This window comes from Saccopteryx bilineata, chromosome 12 (genome assembly GCF_036850765.1).
Source record: "Saccopteryx bilineata isolate mSacBil1 chromosome 12, mSacBil1_pri_phased_curated, whole genome shotgun sequence".
Lineage (NCBI taxonomy): Eukaryota > Metazoa > Chordata > Mammalia > Chiroptera > Emballonuridae > Saccopteryx > Saccopteryx bilineata.
The window spans coordinates 14244757-14266769 of record NC_089501.1 but is presented as its reverse complement, the minus strand read 5'-3'; the positions used below and the strand labels follow the sequence as shown (position 1 = coordinate 14266769).

The 22013-nt window shown below is 39.1% G+C and overlaps 1 protein-coding gene and 1 non-coding gene across 4 annotated transcripts in view; both read left to right on the top strand.

The window, feature by feature from the left end:
* The first annotated feature begins 764 nt into the window (after window positions 1-764).
* Window positions 765-22013, top strand: part of GOPC (golgi associated PDZ and coiled-coil motif containing) — a 38455-nt gene continuing 17206 nt past the window's right edge. For all 3 annotated transcript variants that reach the window (XM_066248016.1, XM_066248017.1, XM_066248015.1), the window contains exon 1: window positions 765-1272. In XM_066248016.1, coding sequence (XP_066104113.1) covers window positions 985-1272 — 288 coding nt within the window. In that variant the 5' untranslated portion in view covers window positions 765-984. The remainder of the gene's footprint in view (window positions 1273-22013) is intronic.
* LOC136316523 (small nucleolar RNA SNORA5) lies at window positions 18524-18656 on the top strand. Its single transcript, XR_010727753.1, has one exon. It is a non-coding gene; the product is annotated as a small nucleolar RNA SNORA5 (small nucleolar RNA).

Below are 22013 nucleotides of genomic sequence, written 5' to 3'. Positions count from 1 at the left end.
GGAACACTGGTCCAATTTTTGAAATAAATACACCTTTTAAAAGTAGGTGTTTTGTAAATGTATGACCTCTGGTTTAATAATAAGAAATACCAAGTGCCAAGCTCTGAAGCTAAGCATTTTACCTTACTACTGGGTGAAGCAAAGTTTGGAAATTAAGGCTTCGAGTTTACAGAGTACAACGCAAATGGCAAAGCTAATATGTGAAAGGGTTTACGACTTGAACGCAAGACTGTCTCACTCTTAATCACAAGTCTCATATCCATTCAGCAAAACCTGATCAGCCGCTGCCCTTCAATTTGCAGTTTCACCCGGAATTTAAGCCCTGTTATATCAAGAAGAGCCAGCATGCCCACCCACCGCACCCTAAACAGGAACTAGGATGTTCAAGGTAAAACGTGGCCCTTGCGCATGCTCTCCCCGACGTTCCTCATTCTCCCCGTCTCTGGAAGTCTCCGCCACCACTTTCTCCGACAAGTTTAGAACAGTTCCCGCCCACTGTGAAGTCAAACGAGCGGAAGCAGCTCCTGTCTGAGACGTGGACACCCTGCCCTTCCGCCGGCCTTTCCAATTGGGAAGCCTGCACCGTGCGCCTCTGTTTCTCGGGCATTCAAGCTGAAGTTTGCCAGTTGTCAATATGGCCGCTGATGGGCCGGTCCCCGGCAGAAGCTTTTCATAGGCCAAGGTCGCATTCTAGCCCCGCCCATTTCGTCCCTCCGCCTGCGTATACCTAAGTTCTTACTACGCATGCGCATCCTGGGCTGGAAGAGAGGTGGGACAGTGGGTTTTTCCGTGTGCCACGGTCGCTACCTCAGCCTCGCTGCTCGTGCCCTTCCGGGGTTGCATTGCCGGCGTTAGCCGCGCGAGGGGAAGGGAGGAGACGGACACAGCGTGCGGGCGCGGGGATCCCCGCAGTCCCAGCAGTTCCCCTCGCGCAGGGTGGGCGGCCGGGTTCAGCAGCAGACCGGGGAGGCCCTAGACGGCGCCATGTCCGCGGGCGGCCCGTGCCCGGCAGGAGCCGGAGGGGGACCAGGGGGCGCCTCTTGCGCCCTGGGGGTCTCCCCGGGTGGGGTGTCCATGTTCCGGTGGCTGGAGGTGCTGGAGAAGGAGTTCGACAAAGCTTTCGTGGATGTGGATCTCCTCCTGGGCGAGATCGATCCGGACCAGGCGGACATCACTTACGAGGGGCGACAGAAGATGACCAGCCTGAGCTCCTGCTTTGCGCAGCTTTGCCACAAAGTCCAAACTGTGTCCCAAATCAACCACAAGCTAGAGGTGAGCTTTGGGCGCTGGAGCGGGTGGCGTTCAAACCTAGTCATTAGATCCCATTTGACACATCAGTGTAACGACTAGAAAACTGCCCACTGGGCATCTTGGGCCTCAAATGTGACGGGAAATATGTATGAAGGAAAGGAATGAGGTGAAGTTGGAGTAGAAAAAGGGGTGTAGATCGACGGGTGGGTCTCCGTGGGTCCCTTCATTCTCTTCTACTATATGAGGAGGAACTAATGACATCAGCCTACTTGTTCATACATTAACCTAAGACTTGAGGTCAGAGATTCTGTCATAAGAATACTTTAGCCCACCTTTTAATGTTTTGAGTTTTTAGGTCTACCTTCAAATTGATAAACTGGATTTGCATATCACCAGACAAATACAGTCCTGATTATTTTTAACAATTTCAGATCAATGTCTTGTTGCACACAGACATACTGCATGCATGAATTATTTCGTGGAATTTGATCAAAGCTCTTTGGAAAACTTAGTAGGGTAAACACGAGAGTATCATGTCCTTCCTTAGTTACAGTCCTATGTCTTTTACGTATATAGATTTATCTAATTCTCACAACAGCCCTGTGGAGCAGGTTTAATAGTATTATTCCCATTTTACAGGAATTAAGTAAGGGGCTTGAGATTGCAGAACTAAAGAAATCAGTCTGTCCAAAGACACATTTATTTATGTCTGGTGGGAGAAGAAGGAGGTAGTGAGAAAAGCAGGTAGAAATAGTTAGTGAGTGTGGCTGGATCTGTAGCTGGAAGGAAGAGTGTGGCGTTCAAGGGAGGTATTATTTTCATTTTGTTTTTAAATGAAAAAGTAAACTTTAACATATTTATAAGCCAGTAGGAATCATCTAGTCTAGGGGAAAGCTGAATATTCTTAGAGAAAGAGATGGATAATTGGTCAGTTTCTGAATGAAGAAGAGATCCAAAATGCATGTAGAGAGAATGGCCTAATGTTGAAAGGACAGCTATTACTACTTAGAGCAAAAGGAGAGATGATGAGAGCAGAAGATGGGAGGTTCAGGGAGGTTTTCTATGATGGTTTCTTTATTCTCTGTAAAGTAGGAACCGGGACAACTGCTGAAAGTGGGTGAAAGTAAGAACTGTAGGGGAGTGAGAAAGATTTGAAATAGTTATAGCAGAGTGGCAGAGCCAGTTGGCCAGAGAGGTAGGACTGCCAGGCAATATTGTTGACTTATTTGGAATTAATTATCATAGATTCATGGTACAACCAGTCTGCCTTGTTGTGTGACTTTCTTCAGCAATTCTTGTTTAGTAATAGGCAGAGTAATGACAGTAATAATTGATTGAGTTCATGCAGTGCTGTAGCAAGGCATTTGCTGTATAGTAAGGTGACCAACTTTTTTACAATGAAAAGGAGGACAAAAATAAATGGAAGAAAACAATATCGTAAAGAAAAGAAACATTTTATTCATTGCAACAATAATATATATACTATAATATGAAAAATGCATAATAAAAACATTTGTAATATTTTATATTGTAATTATGCTTACATGCCTGTTAATTTTTAATAATTGTAAGAAAAAAGTACTCATTTAGATAATATTATGAGTACTTATAATCACGTCTTGCTGCACTGTACTGATCCTTACGAATCATCATGTCAAATACATCTATATCACATCACACGAAATGGATCAACTCTGCATCGATTGAATACGTTTACAGATTGGTCTTCCAATATTGAAAAGGAGGACATGTAGGAGGACACTTTTTGAAGGAGGATGAAACTTACAAAAGAAGGACTGTCCTCCCTAAAGGGGGATGATTGTTCACCTTATATAGACAAGATTGTTACTGAAATGAAAGTAGTAATAGAGATGAAGAAAAGGAGATAATCTTTTATTTATTTTTTTACAGAGACAGAGTCAGAGAGAGGGACAGACAGACAGGAATGGAGAGAGATGAGAAGAATCAATCATCAGTTTTTCGTTGCAAAGCTTAGTTGTTCATTGATTGCTTTCTCATATGTGCCTTGACTGTGGGCCTTCAGCAGACCGAGTAACACCTTGCTGAGCCAGTGACCTTGGGTCCAAGCTGGTGGGCTTTGCTCAAACCAGATGAGCCCGCGCTCAAGCTGGTGACCTCGGGGTCTCGAACCTGGGTCCTCCTGATCCCAGTCCAACGCTCTATCCACTGCGCCTCCACCTGGTTAGGCAGGAGATAATCTTCAGTTAAAGAAGTAGAAACAGGCCTGACCTGTGGTGGTGCAATGGGATAAAGCGTCAGCCTGGAACACTGAGGTTGCTGGTTCGAAACCCTGGGCTTGCCTGGTCAAGGCACATGTGGGAGTTGATGCTTTCTGTTCTTCCCCCCCTTCTCTCTCTCTCTCTCCTCTCTGAAAATTGAATAAATAAAATCTTCAAAAACAAAAGAAGTCGAAACAGGATTTGATAATGTAGTTGCAGAGGATGAGGAAGAGGAGGGTTAGGGATGACACCATATATCTGTTTGGGAAGTGCATTGGTTGATGCCTGTAATGGGTTCAGTATTGTCTCTCCAAATTTATGTCCACCTAGAACCTCAGAATGTGTCCTCATTTGGAAATAGGGTCTTTGCAAATGTAATTAATGTAAGGATAGAGATAAAATCCTAGCAGATTAGAGTGGGCCCTAAATTCAAAGAAAGTGTCCTGATCAAAGAAACTCAGAGGACATACAGACACACAGAGAAGAAGGCTATGTGATGATGGAATCAGAGTTTGTAGTGACAGGTCTACAAGCCAAGAAATGCCAGTGGTTGCTGGCAGTTGCCAGAAGCTGAGAGATGGACATAGGACAGTTTCTTGTTCAGGGTCTTCAGAAGGAACCAGCCCAGCCAGCATCTTGATTTTGGGTTCCTGGCATCCTGAACTGTGAGAGAATAAATATTTGTTCTTTTAAGCCACCAGTTTGTGGGGTTTTGTTATGACAGCCCTAAGAGACTTTTAAAATTCTCTTTACGTACCATTCACCAGGAGGATCAAGTCTGGCAGGAAAGATAATGAGTTGAATTTAGGAGATTGTGCAGGTCCCTTTCCTTTCTTGTGTATTCCTAACAGTCTCCTAATTGCTTCTTACCCCCTTCAAACCATCTTCTAGTTGTCAAAATCATTCTAAAATGTTTCATTTTAATGATTCATGTCAAAAAAGGCAACTCTGATATTGTCATCTTCTTTTTATACCTCCCTATTTCTTGTTGGCTAAAATTCAAACTCTAGCATGGTGACCAGTGCCCAGTCTGTCTGTCTTTAGTTTTTTCACACCTTCTTAGCTACATTTGCCTCAAACTGGTGTATTGGCAGTCCTGGTATAAATAGGCCTTCCTCTTTGTGGCATCTCTACTTTGACATAGGCTTTTGTCTATAATGCCTTCCCTGTCCCCTTTATTTACAGTAACCAACACCCACTTTCAGGATACCACTTACATCACCGTCTCAGTGAAGGCTTTCCTCACCCCACTCCTCTCTGCTCTCTATCAGAAGAGGCTGTCATAACACCTTGAACTCACTTGGACTGTTAGATTTGTTACATCGTGCGTACAGTACTTGTCGTTACCACAGCTCTCTAGCAGTGGAAAGTAAGCTCTTTGAGGATCAGGACTATGTTTAGGTGAACTTACCAGAACTGTTATGTACTTTGTGAAGATGATTTTAGGGGGTAACAATATCTCTTTATGAACCCATTTTGGTTTCTAGGAGTTGTTTGCTTTTTCCTCCAAAGTGCTTCTAAACCATATTGAGTAGTGAGTAATTTCTTTGAGTATGGATATCAGGTTGATTTATATGTAGGTTACAGAAATGATGTTTAACCTCTTTTTTAAAATTAAAAATTTGAAACTCACACATTAAACACCAACCTTTCTGACCTACTTATATCCCTTTGTCACCTGCTAGGGGATTCCTATCTCAGACCTTTCCTTTTCCCTACTCACATTAGCTGATTCCCATTCAACATGCGGGTAAACATTTTCTCCTTTGTGACTGACTCCATTTATTGTTGAATTTGTGCATCACACATGTCTCTATAATAGTGCTTACAACATTCAACATCGTAATCAGAAGTACATTTTTTAAAGTTCTGTCTACTAGATAGTGAAAGTCTTAGGGCAGAATCCCTGTCTTAGTCATATCTTTTTGTCTCTAGATCCTGGCATACAGTATATGCTCAATATGTGTTTATCTGAATGAATTAAATTATTTGAAACACTTCTAGTGTTCTGCCTTGAATCCTCAAAGATCACCAATAATCATTTTGTAATACAAGTTCCATGAGAGCTGAGAGAGTGTCTTATCTTGTTGACTCTATCTATAGTGTCTAACACAGTGCCTGCTATACTATTGAATGACTGAATCTTCAGGTTCATTTATTCCCTTGGTATGTAACTTATAAGGATAAGATTTGTGAGTTAATATTTCATGGTATTCCATTTTAAGAAAAATTTGAAACTGGCTAAAAATAATGTTAAACATTATATAAGAACATCAAGTATGGATTTAGTGTACTTGTGACATTTCTAAAATATTGGGTAGGTTGATTCTTCTCACCCCCACCTTCAGTTTGATCATTAAAATGGAAACAGGAAACATTAAATATTAAAATGGAAACAAAAACATTTTATATTGTTTGGAACTTCATTTTGAGGTTAATATCAAAGTACTTTATTTTTTTTAAATTATTTTTTATTGATTGATTTCAAAGAGAGAAGGAAAGAGAAAGACAGAAACATTGATCTACTTCTGTATGTGCCCTTAATGGGGATCAAATTGGCCACCTTTACCTATTGGACCAATGCTGCAACCAACTGAGCTATCCAGCCAGGACCAAAGTACTTTAAAATACATCACAGATTTATCACTATTTCTGCATATTAGATCTGCCATCCCTAGTTCATTCATGCTGGCTCTTATGTACAGCTGCTTTTTTAATTTAATTTTTTATTTTGTAGCTAGGAGGAGAAAGAGAGAGATGGGGGGAGAGAGATGAGAAGTATCAACTCGTAATTCAGCACTTTAGTTGTTGATTGATTGCTTCTCATATGTGCCTTGGCCCCGGGGGGCGGCAGCCAAGTCAGTGACCCCTTGCTCAAGCCTGTGACCTTGGGCTCAAGCCAGCAACCTTTGGGCTTAAGCCAGTGACCGTGGGATCATGTCTGTGATCCCACGCTCAAGCCAGTGACGCCACACTCAAGCTGTATGAACTTGCGCTCAAGCCAGCGACCTTGGGGTTTTGAACCTGGGACCTCAGTGCCCCATGTTGACGCTCTATCCACTGTTCCACCACCAGTCAGGCACAGCTGCCTTTTTAAAAACATAAATTTGATCATGTCAGTCTGTTTAAAATTTTTTAATTGTACTTTGAATAAAATTCAAATTCCTTATTATGGCTGACATGATCTGTAGGATGAATCTCCAATGACATATCTTCCTATTTTTTCCTCTTTTTTTTTAAAAAAAATTGTTATTTATTGATTTTACAGAGTGAGAGAGAGAGAGAGAGATGGGGAATGAGAAGTACCAACTTATAGATGCTTCACTTAATATTTTATTTTTTTAATGAGAGAGAGATGGACAGACAGGGACAGACGGAAAGGAAAATGAGAAGCATCAACTTGTAGTTGCACCACCTTAGTTGTTCATTGATTGCTTTGATGAGGGTGGGGGTGGAAGGCTCCAGCCAAGCCAGTGACCTTGTGCTCAAGCCAGTGACCATGGGAGGATCCCATGCTCAATCCAGATGAGCCTACACTCATGCTGGCAACCTCTGGGTTTCAAACCTGGGTACTCAGCATCCTATGTCGGTGCTCTATCCATTGCGCCACCACCTGGTCAGGCTTGTTGTTCAGTGATGGATTGCTTGTCATATGTACCTTGACTGGGTAAGCCCAGGGTTTCCAACTCACAACATCACTGCTTTCCTCTTATTCTATATGGTCTAGTCACATGGACCTTCTTTCAGAATCTCTTAGACAACAGTTCTCAAACTTTTTGGTTTCAGGACCCTTTACACCCTACAAATTTACTAGTTCCTAAAATAGCATTTTTATTGTGGTTATTTTTTAATGTGGTCTGTAACTACTGGAATATACTGTGTTAGATATTAAAACTGAGAAAACTTTAAATATATATTATATTGTAACAATAGCAACAATAAGCCATTACATATAAATAAAAATATCATTTTTAATGAAGAAAATAAGTGCATAGTCAAAAATATTAGTTAGAAATAGTAGCATTGTTTTTACATTTTCAAATTTTCCAAAAATATCTGGCTCAATAGGAGACAGCTGGCTTAATTCTCACATCTGCTTCTGTATTTCTAACAGTTGTGATGTGTGACTTTGGTATAATATGGGGAGAAAATTTGTCCTCACAAAAGTTTGTAGTTGGATAAGAAAGGAATACATTAATATCTTTTTCAGATAATTATAGATTTTCTTCTTTGATAGTAAGGTAGTTTCTTAAGGTTAGTTACAGTTTGGGGTCTGAAACTCTACCCTTGAACTTTCTATACACTATTGCAGGGGTCCCCAAACTTTTTACACAGGGAGCCAGTTCACTGTCCCTCAGACCGTTGGAGGGCCGGACTATAAAAAAAAACTATGAACAAATCCCTATGCACACTGCACATATCTTATTTTAAAGTAAAAAACAAAACGGGAACAAATACAATATTTAAAATAAAGAACAAGTAAATTTAAATCAACAAACTGACTAGTATTTTAATGGGAACTATGAGCCTGCTTTTGGCTAATGAGATGGTCAATGTCGCTTCCATATCTGTCACTGCTAGCCATAACAAGTAATATGACGCGCTTCTGGAGCTGTGATGCGTGCGTCCCGCGTCACTGGAAGTAGTAATGAATGTGAGCGACACCGCGCTTTGCAGCACCGCCACATACAGTACTCCAGGATGCATCTGCATCCTGTGCTCCTCTCATGGACCACCAATAAAAGAGATGCCCCTTCCAGAAGTGTGGCGGGGGCCGGATAAATGGCCTCAGGGGGCTGCATGCGTCCCGCGGGCCATAGTTTGGGGACTCCTGCACTATTGAATCAAAATACATTGATTTATCTATTCAGTCTTTGAATGGATCTTTTACCCAGACATGATTTTAGCAGCATACAGTGGTCATTTTGAAAGTATTGGTTTACTGAGTTATGCAGATCTTCCAAATGTTAACACATTTCATTATGCAGTGTCAGAAAATAAATTTGTTAGTATTTTTCTCATCAGGAAAATCTTTAAGTGTTGGAGATGAACTCAGGCTTAAGAAAATTGTACTTCTCCCTTGAAAGCACAACTTATTTTGTCATTGGCAACAAATGTTATCAGTTGTTTTCCTTGAAATAACTATTTATTCTCAAGAATGTGTCTGCCAAGTGTATTAATCTTAAGAACCATTGTTCTTCTTTTAAATAAAAATAGTGTTACACACACAAAAAAATGTTCAACTTGCAACTCAAGCAATGGTATTGTTTCCTTGAAATAACGTAGTTTGATAAGCAGTAGATATACTTTGTGCATACTTCCCATTTCCTCACACCAGATATTAAAAAGACATGTACTCAAGGGTCAAGATTTTTAAAAATCAATAATTTTTACTGTTTCATCAAGGACATTCTTTTTTTTTTTTTCCTTTTTCTTTTTCAGAGACAGAGAGAGAGTCAGACAGGGACAGAGAGGGATAGACAGGGACAGACAGACAGGAAAGGAGAGATAAGAAGCATCAATCATTAGTTTTTCGTTGCGCGTTGTGACACCTTAGTTGTTCATTGATTGCTTTCTCATATGTGCCCTAACCGTGGGCCTTCAGCAGACGGAGTAACCCCTTGCTCGAGCCAGCGACCTTGGGTCCAAGCTGGTGAGCTTTTGCTCAAACCAGATGAGCCCGCGCTCAAGATGGCGACCTCGGGGTCTCGAACCTGGGTCCTCGGCATCCCAGTTCAACGCACTGTCCACTGCACCACCGCCTGGTCAAGCCATCAAGGACATTGTTAAATGAGCTTTTTAAAAAAATTGTGAGTGCATAGTAAAGAGTGTAGTGACTGCTGGTACAGTCTGGTACCACTGCACTGATTTGTACTAAAATGGCAGCATGTTACTTATTGTTGCTTTTGCATCTTCAGTACAAATGTCAACACAGTGAAAAAGGCAACTAATGTTTTATTATGCTGAGAACAGTTTTGACTTTTTTGATCTTCTGAAAAGATCCCACAGACCGATGAGAACTGCTCTTATAATAACCAGACACTTCTCAGATAGATAACCATACACTCCCACCACAGTGGTTCTCTTCTTTTAGTTTCTTTCATATGGCTCATTACAGTTGGTAATTATATGTATCTCAGGCTTTGTAATGACCTTGGACAAGTTAGCTAACCTCTCCAAGCTTCTGTTTCCTTCTCTATACAAAAATTATGTCTCAGGAGTATTGTGAGGACTAAGGCAATTGAAATATAAATATGTTCAAAACAGTGTGTGGCTCATGTAATGCTGCTATTATATATGCCAGTTGTTATCTTTATAAGCTGCCTCCTGCACAAGGCCACCCCGAACTTTGCAGGGCAGGATCCACATTTGTTTTGTCTACCATTGTATCCCCGGAACCCAGCCCAGTGCTTACCGTATACATTTTTTGAAAGATTTTATTTATTGATTTTAGAGAGAGGAGAGAAAGAGAGACAGAAGGGAAGGGGGAGAAGCAGTTGCTTCTCATATGTGCCTTGACCAGGCAAGCCTGGGGATTTGAAATGGCAACCTTAGCATTCCAGGTCAATGCTTTATCTGTTGCGCCACCACAGGTCAGGCATCCTTGGTATATATTTAATGCTTAATAAATTCTCGTTGAATGAATATGTGATGCTATTGGAGACTGAAAGTAAAAATATATTTGCTTGTCTTGAACTGCAGAACAGTTTGGGGAGAAATAATGACAGATGAAGTTAGTGATTGTTATGCTTGGGTAGAGGAAATTTAAGTAAGTAGGTGGAGTTTTCTCACAGAACTTTCATAAAGCAAATGAGTAGATTGTTTCAAGAGCTGACTTGTAATAAAAAGGAATTTATTTCCTATCTTGAGGGACAGCAAGGGTTTTCATATTTGACCTTTGAATGTATTTTCTGTTTGGCCATAGTCTTTGTTTTAGAATAGAACTCAATGACATTCTATAATCTTGAATAGTAGGAGCAACATTAACCACCTCAGACAGAGGGAGAAAAGAGAAAATAGAGGAATATTCTTTAGAAAAGAACTGAGTTAAATTAAATGAACTCTAAGACTTTGTTCTGCTATTTTGAAGGAGTAGAAAAAAGAAAGGGATCAAAATGCTTTCATTAGTTGCATTTTCCCCTTGACTTTTGTCATAAGAAAAAAGGCCCTGTGAAGAATGGTTATGTCTTTGCTGAGTGTCAAGTAGTTTAGGATCACTTATATGAGAATCTCTGTGTGCCCTTACCGGATGCTCAGTTGGTTAGAGCATCGTCCCGAAGCACAGAGGTTGACAGATCTATCCCTGGCCAGGGCATGTATGGGAACAGATTGGTGTTCCAGTCTTCCACTCCCCTGTCCTCTCTCTCTAAAATCAATAAAATAAACATTAAAAAAAAATCTTTATGATACCCCCTTTTAAAAGTTTAGTTCCAGGAAAAAAAAAAGCCAGTCTCACCAGGTAAAATGACATTGCTTTTTTTTTAATGAGAAAAAGAGAATTATATAATCTATAAAGGTTTTCCTATTAGGACACTCAGTATTAAATTTAATACTCATTAATAAACTGTAATAAATTAGTATTTGTTTGTAGTGATATCCTATCATCTCTATCAGATTTTTATTTTTTACTTGTATTTACCTTATGAGTTTTAAAGCCTTTTAGGAAGTTGGTAGGTATATATAATAAATTTTAGAAATGGTATAATTGCTAGAGATTTAAATTGCTATACTTTTCATCCAAAATGGTATTTCAAACATAAAAAACATATAGACATATAAAAGTACAATTGTTTCTTTTGATTACCCTTTATACACATACTTTAAAACAAAAGATGGAACAAACCCACAGCCAACATCATATTTAATGGGCAAAAACTACAAGTATTTCCCTTAAGATCAGGAACAAGAAAGGGATGTCCACTTTCACCACTCTTATTCAACACATTACTGGAAATCCTAGCCACAGCAATCAGATAAGAAGAAGAAATAAAAAGAATCCAAATTGGGAAAGAAGAAGTAAAACTGTTCTTGGCTGATGAGATGATACTGTTTATAGAGAACCCTAAAGATTTCACCAAAAAACTACTAGAAGTCATAAAAGAATTCAGTAAAGTAGCTGTATACAAAATAAATGTTTAGAAATCAGTTGCATATTTATAAACCAATAATGAACTATCTGAAAGGGAAACTAAGAAAACAATCCCTTTCACAATTGCTTCAAAAAGAATAAACTGCCTAGAAATAAATTTAACCAAAGATATTAAAAACCTGTACTTGGAAAATTATAAGACACTAAAGAAATAAGTTAATGAAGACACAAATAAGTAGAAGCATGGACTGTGTTCATGGATAGGAAGAATGAACATCATTAAAGTGTCCATACTACCCAAAGCAACCTATAGATTCAGCTCAATTCCTATCAAGATACCAGTGGTGTATTTCACACAACTAGAACAGATATTCCAGAAAGTTATATAGAACCACAAAAACTGCCAAGTAGGAAGAGCAATGTTGAGAAAGAATCACACTACCTGTTATCATACTATATATAAGGCAATAGCAATCAAAACAGCATGGCACTGTCCTAAAAACAGAGCAGTGGAACAGAACAGAGAGCCCAGAAATAAACTCATGCTTTTATAGTTATTAATATTTGACAAAGGAGGCCAAAACATACAGTAGTATAAAGATAGTTTATTCAATAAATGGTGTTGGGAACACTGGACAGATATGTGCAAAAAAAAAAAAAATGAAATAGACCACCTTCTTACACCATATACAAGAATAAACTCAAAACCTATTAAAGACTTCAAAATTAGATCAAGACCATAAAAATTCTAGAAGAAAATGTAGGTAGTAAAATCTCAGACATTTATTTTATCTGTATATTTTTCTGATGTATCAGGCAAGGGAAACAAAAAAAAAGGTTTTGCTCAGCAAAGGAAACCATCAACAGAATGAAAATAACCCACTGAATAGGCAGACATGTTCGCCAATACATCTGATAAGGTGTTAATATGTAAAGTTTATAAAGAATTTATAGAACTTAACACGAAAAAACAATCCAGTTTAAAAATGGGCAAAGGAGGACCTGAATAGACACTTCTCCAAAGAGGACGTACAGATGGCCAATAGATGAAAAGATGCCCAGCATCACTAATCATCAGAGAAATGCAAATTTGAGATATCACCTCAGACTTGTCAGAATGGCTATCATCAATAAATTAACAAGTGTTTGCAGAGGTGTGGAGAAAAGGGAACCCTTGTGCACTGTTTTTGGAAATACAGATTGGTACAGCTACTGTGGAAAGCAGTATAGAGTTACCTCAGAAAATTAAAAATGGAACTGCCTTTTGACCCAGTGATTTTATTTCTGGGAATTCATCCAAAGAAACCCAAAACACTAATTTGAATGAACATATGCACCCCTTTGTTCATTGCTACATTATTTACAATAGCAAAGATTTGGAGGAAGCAAAATGCCTATCAGGAGACAGGTGGATAAAAAAGCTATGGTATATTTACATAATAGAATATCACTTGGCCATAAACAAGAAGGAAATATACCTTTCATGATAGCATGGATGGACCTGGAGATCATTATGCTAAGTAAAATAAACCAGTCAGAGAAAGACAAGTACCATACGATTTCACTCCTGTGTGGAATCTAATGAACAAAATTAACTAGCAAACAAAATAGAGACAGATTCCTAGTTGAGAGCAGGCTGACAGTTGGTGTGGGGAGTGCTGGCTGAGCGGTTTGGAGGGATTGAGCAAAAAAGGACAAAAACAACAACTCATGGACACGGACAAGAGTGTGTTGATTGCTGGGTGTGAGGAGTGGAGAAGGGTATCGGGGTTAAATGGTGATGGACAGAGATTTGACACACAGTTGTTCCTCCCCCAAAAAAGGTGTGGAAACATTTACAGGTAGATATGAAATAATATTTACATCTTTATCAACAGCTTTCTGTGCTATGGCTCTTATAGTTAAACTATATGGAATGAACTATTTTCTTTGTAATTCTTAAACAAATTGGGGGAATGTGTGCTTTTATGTACATGTGTGTCTGTGTATCTTTGTGTGTGTCTGTGTATCTTTGTGTGTGTGTGTGTGTGTGTGTGTGAGAGAGAGAGAGAGAGAGAGAGAGAGAGAGGAGGAGAGGTAGTGAGGCAGACTCCCACACGCGTCCGTACTGGGATCCACCTGGCATCCCCATCTTGGGCTGATGCTTGAGTACTGAGCTATTTTTAGCACCTGAGGCTGCTGCACCTGGATGGAGCTATCCTTGGCACCTGGGGCTGCACTTGAACCAATCAAGTCACTGACTGTGGTAGGGGGAGAGGGAGGGAGGAAAAGCAGATGGTTACTTCTGTGTGACCTGACTGGTAATTGAACCCAGGACATCCATATGCCTGACTAAGGCAAATGCTCTGTTCACTGAGTCACTGGCCAGGGCCATTTCTGTGTATCTTCATGTCTGTTTATGCATATGAATTCTTGTGTGTGTGTGTGTGTGTGTGTGTGTGTTCTGTGCATGTGTGCACGCAGCACATGTGAAGTATGTTGTGTTTGCATGTGTGGGGCTCTTTCTTAGATCTGTGTGTATTTGTGAGATTTGGTAATGTGCATTCACATGGACTGTTTCCCTATCATTTTTCCTATTACTCTCAGAATGACAGGCTGTCAGGAGATTTTAGTTTTGATCCCATTGGGGCAACTCAATCTTTTTGGGCCTCAGTTTCTTCATATGCAAAATAAGATGTCTTGCCAGTAATTGCCAGTATTATCCATAAGAGGGTTAAAAAAATACTAGTTCATGTTTAGAAAGAAAACAACAGTATAGCTCTTGTATATTTTTCAAGGATTATATAGACAGAAGATTAAGGTCTTGCAAAGTGGAATAATAGGAAACCGAATAAAAAATTACTTTTATTTTGGTGCCACAGAGTGGAATCCAGGAGTTAAGAGTTCTATTAGGAAGAAATTATCTGGATGGAAAATTTTGGATATTTTGAGAGTATGAGATAAGAAAAAGAATAGTAATGACTACATTAAATACAAATAAATGGTGATGATAATCCTATAATGTTGTTTAGATAAACTGCCTCTCTATCTTTTGCATTCTTTTTTTTTTTTTTGTATTTTTTTTCTTGAAGCTGGAAACGGGGAGAGACAGACAGTCTGACAGACTCCCGCATGCGCCCCACCGGGATCCACCCGGCACGCCCACCAGGGGGCGACGCTCTGCCCACCAGGGGGCGATGCTCTGCCCACCAGGGGGCGATGCTCTGCCCCTCCGGGGCGTCGCTCTGCCGCGACCAGAGCCACTCTAGCACTTGGGGCAGCGGCCAAGGAGCCATCCCCAGCGCCCGGGCCATCTTTGCTCCAATGGAGCCTCTGCTGCGGGAGGGGAAGAGAGAGACAGAGAGGAAGGAAGGGGCGGGTGGAGAAGCAGATGGGTGCCTCTCCTATGTGCCCTGGCCAGGAATCGAACCTGGGTCCCCCGCACGCCAGGGCGACGCTCTACTGCTGAGCCAACCGGCCAGGGCTTCTTTTGCATTCTTGACGATATTTTGTTGCTACTTTACACGTTATGACCTGAGTTTTCATCCGTCTCCCGACTCTATTCCAGCTGATAGTTGTGATCCAGGGACCATATTTTGAAAATCGTTACTTTAGAAAATTTCACCAGTGGTTGATTTAATGGCTTGGGTGAAGTGAAAGCCATGATCTTAATACCCAGAGGTCCTCCTAGAATAGATCATTTTATTCTAAATGAGTTTTTAGGGAAAGGATGGCTTGATCGTCAGTTTTATTTTGTGAGTGAGTCTGCAGAAGCAAATGTAGAAAAGGGAAAAGATTGTATTCCTTAATAGAGTCTATATGTAATATAGTTTTTAAATGTTTTTGGTTTTGATTTTTAAAACGTTTTTTGGATATCACTTGAAAATTTAAGAATTCAAAGTCAAAATCAGCTGTTTTCTTTTAAGTTTCACTGTTTGCTAGTTACAGTGTGGCCAAGGTACAAGATAAGACAGGGAAATGAAAAGTTGCTCTTTTTTATGGTGCAGCTGGTTTTGAATCTTACTGAAGCTGTGTGATCTTGGGCGAATTGCTTAATTCTGACTTACAGTTTTGAGTATGATAAGAATTACAGATAATGTATGATATGCATACCTGCCATATGGTAAGTGGATGCTTGCTTTGTGGTAGCTGTGCATATTGTTAGTAAGTTAAACATACATGTTATAGAAACATTTTTCCTTATGACTTACTGCTTAATAACACTTCTACTGCCTTGCCTTGGGAGTAGAATTGGGTTCAAAGTGCTCTTTTGCCACTGACAGATTGAGTAGCCTGAAATATAAAAGCAGCTTTGATAGGCCTTGGGTTTATTATCTCAGTATTGTCAGAAGCATAGTCTTTTTTTATTTTATTTTCGGAGACAGAGAGAGAGGGATAGACAGGGACAGACAGACAGGAACGGAGAGATGAGAAGCATCAATCATTAGTTTTTTGTTGCGCGTTGTGAAACCTCAGTTGTTCATTGATTGCTTTCTCATATGTGCCTTGACCGTGGGGCCACAGCAAACCTAGCAACCCCTTGCTCGAGCCAGCGACCTTGGATCCGAGCTGGTGAGCTTTGCTCAAACCAGATGAGCCTGCGCTCAAGCTGGCGACCTCAGGGTCTCGAACCTGTGTCCTCCGCATCCCAGTCTGACGCTGTATCCACTGCACCACTGCCTGGTCAGGCCAGAAGTATAGTCTTTATGTTCTCTAAGATCTCTTTGAATTCTAAAAATCTGTGATATTAGGAGGGTAACCATTAAATAAAATACGGAGTTTTGTAATATAGACATATTTACTAAAGATTAACTTCTTAGCAGCTAAAGTCAGATAAACTTATAGGTAAGAGTTACCTAAATATTACTAATTTTAGAGTGAATTCTAAATATTTGTCTTGTTCCCCCCCCCCAAAAAAATTGTGCTTTGAACTTTGATACCTACATCATCTCTTTGAAAAGAATTTTAAATTTTTAAAAAATTTGAACAACCTCTTGAGAAATTATTTCACTTAACTGCCTATGTTTATTATGGCCACTTTCCAAAGACCTGCACTCTTCTCTGTTGTGTTTTTTTGTCCTTTTAGAATACACTCATTTCTGATATGAATATTGGCCAGTGAAATTAATTAATGACTGTCTCTTTAACTTCTTTCTTAACTCTACAAGTTTTTACTCAGTAATCATAGGATTTTTGGTTAAAAAAACAAATCTTAATGGGACAAGCAGACAATATATGTTTTGAGATACAATATACCTTTTGCCACCAAGATTTAAAGCTAATTAAGCCTTTAGATCTAACTTCCAGTTTATAGGAAATAATGGAGAGCAATATATTAGACAAAACCACAAAGAAATAGGAAGACAAATACAGAAGAATGGAAGTCACTGTAATGAAAAAAAGAGATAAGGGTTGTTATAGATTAAATGGCTCATTTTAAACAATATATTTCTGGGTAGACTCACTTTAGCATAAGCTACATGTTGTTCAAAAACACATAAATTTTTATTTTCTTTTTGTGATTGTTTCAAAGACCATAAAGCCCTATAGTTGTTTTTTGTTTGGTTTTTTCTTTTCTTTTGTTTTTTTGTTTTTTTTTTTTTTTAGTAATCACTTTCTAGACCAGGCTTACTTGTACTGTAAAAGAGCAGGGTGTACTGAACATTGTTTAAGTAACAGGTGATTTTAAATGTGTATAATTTTTATTGTATTAGCAATGTGTTAAATAGATGAGACGTTTTTATCATACAAGTAAGTTTTTTTCTCTAAATTTATTTGGAGTGTTTGTGAAAGATACTGTGTAACACAATTTATATACTCATCTATAAAGCAATGGAAACAAAGTTCTGATTGATTTAATTTTGTGTATATGTTTACTGTATTTAAAGAACAGTCTATTACTATTATTTATTTTAGCATGTAAATCTTAATGAAATTTATTACTGCTTCAGATTCATAATAAAAGGGCTAGACTTTTACTGTCCGATACAGTAGCTACCCTGATCCTGCGCTATGGCTGTTTACTTGAAATGTGGCTGATCCAAATTGAGATGTGCTATAAGTGTAATGCACAATGGGGTTTGAAGGCTCAGTATAAAAAGACGAATGTGAGACCATTTAGCTGTTCCTTTCACCACGTTTTGTGTGAATTTTGAATTTTTTTCGCTATTTCTGGGCTATGTGGAACTCTCCGGACTACTTTGTGGCAATTTGAGAGTTTCGAGCTCCCCCTTTGCCCCAACCCTTTGTGGGGATCTAGGAGGAGCTTCAGGCTCTGGCTAGACTGCCAATGGACTCACCAAAGGTTAGCCCAACCTCGACCCGGAGTCCTCTGAGACGCCCTGTGAAGAAGATTCCGGTAAGCCAGATAGTGCCCTTCTTGACCACAAGGGGTTGGGGAAGTGAAGAGGCTGCCTTCCTTTCTTCTATTAACCTCAGTGCTTTAAAGAGTACGGTTTTCCACTGGGTCCCTCCAGTGGAAAAAACCACGGAGGGCAAAGACGAAAGTGGGGGAAGGGTATTCAACTGTGTTGCTTGCTTACTAACTATACTCAGGAACACTCCAATCTGTAAGTTCAGTTTCTGGGGAAAGGCAACCGAAATTCTGCTCGTACGTGGCTCCTAGCGGCTTGCATACAGTATTTCCATCGGCATTACACGTCAGGAACGACAAAAAGGAACAAAATACAAGAAACCTAAACTTCCATTTAACCTAAAGCAGGGGTCTCAAACTCGCGGCCCGTCGAACAATTTTGTGCGGCCCGCAGACTAATCCACGAAGTTCAAAATATTTTGGATAAAATTAAGTAAGCCTAGGGGCCTACTTGTATTTGCCGAACGGCTGTGATCTTGCTCTGCGGCCCACATGCTGAGTTGAGTTTGAGACCCCTGACCTAAAGGTTTTCTTAGTCTCACCAACGTTTTTGGGATTGGCTTACTTACTAGCTAAAATCTACCCTTTAGCCGCAGCCAAGTCAAATTCAGCCCCTGCTCCCCCCATAGCAGGGGCTGGCCTAGATGGCTGCTACAGCAAGCTCCACCGCTCTGAGCTCTGGGTTCCTGCCCTGGGACCTGGGGATGTTTAGTTGTGGACATGGACAAAGAAAAAAAAGACAAATGTAATATTTTAATAGTTTTATATTATGGTTCGAATGATAATATTTTAGATTTGTTAAATAGAATATATTAAATTAAAAAAATTTATATCACCTGTTAATTATTTTTTTAATGTGGCTACTAGAAAATTTAAAATTACATATGCAGCTCATATTATATTCTATTGGGCAGTACTGGACTAGAATATCACAGCTTTCCTACTACAGTGAAAGTATGTGAGCCCCAGCCAAATAACTGTTGGTTAGTGTCGTCCCAAAGCACAGATGTTGCAGGTTCAGTCCCCTGTCAGGGCACATAGAGAAACAGATCAGTGTTCCTGTCTCTCTCTTGCTCTCTCCCTTTCTCTCTCTAAAATCTAAAATAAACATAAAAAAAGATTTGAGTGAGGATTTTCGGTCTGAGAAAGATCACAATGAATGCATAGTTTTACATTTCAAAATACGACCTTTTAAAAAAACAAACACTAGACTCACAAAAGAAGAAAACTAATGACAGTCTCTTCAGCAAACTTAGATGCGGAGGTTTCCTCCCAGACTCCAGAATGTGGGTAGGTGTGCTTAGTGAATACTGTATAAGCAATGAAAGTGAATGAAGCAGCTACACAAAACAACCTGAATGAATCGCATAAGCAAAAGTCAGACATGAGTGAGTGCATACTGTATGATTTCATTCATATTAACATTCAGAAACAGGCAACACTATCTGTGTGTTTGAGAATTCAGTGTGTACTCATGGTTTCCTTCATGGATGAAGGAAGAGGTAGTGGTTGGGAAGGGGCAACAAGGAGAGCTCTGGTCTGCTAGTACTGCCCTATGTTTTTATGCAGTGGTAGTTAAATGGGCATGTTTACTGTAATTATTTGTGTACTTCTCTTAAATGTAAGTTATATATAAATAAGAAGGTTATACAAAAGAATGAGGAAGTTCTCCAGGAAGTAAAAAACAAACAAAACAAATGCAAAGCAGGCTGCAGCACAATGTTTATATATTGTGAAATATGTTGGTTTGGTTTATAGCATGGCACCTCTTTTCTTCTCCTTTGGCCAGCCTGACTGATTATTACCCAAATCCTCGTCTTTGGTCATGTGTTCTCTTTATTATCACCTGTTCTCTTATTTATTTTCAACATTCTGTAGAATAATTTCTGTTGATTATGTCACGGCTGACAGAAATCAGTGTGTCTAAAACTTAAACTTATTTCTCTTTCACCATCATATCTAAATAAGCTACCATCTATGGCCATACCACCCTGAACATGCCTGATCTCGTCTAAATAGGCTACTATTCTAATCTATTTCCATCAGTGGTTTCACTGTTCTCTAAACTTAAAATCTTTGAGTTATTGTTGACCTAATCTTACACTGGACAGCCAATCTGTAACTGTTGCTTTTTAGCATTATAAAATGCTTTATCTTCATTTACAAAGTTACCTAAGGAGCATTATTTAGAAGGCTACAATAGGGTATTGGCTAGTTTCCCTGTGTTCACCTCATCTGCAAATATTATGTTGTTAAAATGTCACTGAGAGGACATGTTCCAAAGTTATATAGTGATGATGGTTGACCAACTCTATGAATATACAAAAAACCACTGAATTGTACATCTTAAAAGAATGAATTTTATGGTATGTGAATATCTCAGTAAAGCTGTTATTAAAAACAAAAATGTGTGAGAGCCTATAGTTGTTTCCTATCAGATTAAATCTAGGTTTTGGTTTAATATCCAAAACCTTACATTCTTACTGTCTTATCTAGTCTGTAAATACAGAACTTCTGTAAGTAGTCTCATTTCCTCAATAATAGCACTTCCATATTCTAGAAAAACTTTTGTACTAAGATAATAATCTTATGAAAATAGTCTAAGCCAGATATATATCCCGATTTTAAAATTGGGGAACAGAATGATTTATCTGAAATCACAAGGCTAATATTAGAAGTCATTTCAACTTAAAGATACTGAGTGAGCATCTTTTATGTAGTAGGAAGTGGTTAGTATAGTTGGGATATAGAGATATATCCTCTGGTCGCTGTACTCAGAATTTACCTGAGTTGCTTCTAGTTGCTCTTGCCTCTGCTAGTCATCTTCCCATCTCTAGACTGTTTTACTGCTTCTGTTTTGTCTTGTTATTTTCTTTCAAAGCCCTTCTAAATTCAACATTCTTTAAGCCTTCCCCTACTTTGAATTCCATGGGACCAGACAAATTCTAAAGATATCTGTAGCTTTGCCATATTTTTCCTACTTGGATTGCATGCATATTTATCACCTCAGTTGATGAAAAAGCTTCTCAAGGGCATAATTTATCTATAATTTTAAAAGTATTTTTCACATTTTTTTCTCATTGTGCTGGCATAGTTCTGGGTCCATAAATGCTTAGTAAAATTATGTTGAATAAAAAAAGTTAAGGCAGCCACTAAAACAAAGCAGAACACATAGCTCATAACCATCAAAGGAAATAAAATGAAATCATAAAAATACTCAACTGGAAAAAAAAACCCAGAAAAATATTTTAAAAAATGAAGCAAAGAACACACGGATGAAACAGAAAACAAACTGCAAGATGATGAATTTAAACCCAACCAGTGGTTCCTTTAGAGTTTATAGTGGGCATCCCTTGTCTAGTACAGTCAGCTTTCAAGTGATAATATACCATTTCACATATGGTGTAAACACCTTGCGGTAGGTTTCTTTTCCCATCACCAGGCCTTGGTGCTGTTGTCATGCATTTTACTTCGACAGATCGTCCCCCTTATCCATAGTGGATATGCTCCAAACCCCCTGGTGGATATCTAAAACTGCAGATAGTTTTTTTCTTTACTCATATACTTAAAAAAAAAAAGTTAAGGCTTTGCCTTGACCTTGAATCTATGACTGGTGGGGAAGACCTAATACACACAAAGGACATATCCTGAGCACTATTGTAAAGCAATGAGTCAGTTGTGAAAAATGAAGAACTTCAGATTACATGGGTAAGTGGTTCTCATGAGGTGTTCTGTTATGTTGTAACAGTTAACTGGAGCTCTGTTAATTCTGATCTTTAGACCCACTGTAGCCTCAGTAGCTCTTACTTTAGCACCTAAAGTAACTGCTAGATAGTGGTTAGGCTGATTTGGGCTAGTGTTCTTCAGGGTGAAGCCAAAGCACCACTTACTGGCCTCTCCTCTAAGAAACTATTAATGTTAGTGGACCACTATAGCACATACTGTCTCTACAGGATGATGAACTGTGTGATATCTGTATATTTTCATAAACCTTGTCGATGGAGGTGAAACAGTGAAAGCTTTTTTAAGCAAAGTGAAGTAGTATTCTGTGTTATTAGAAGATAACTATTTAAGGTAGAGT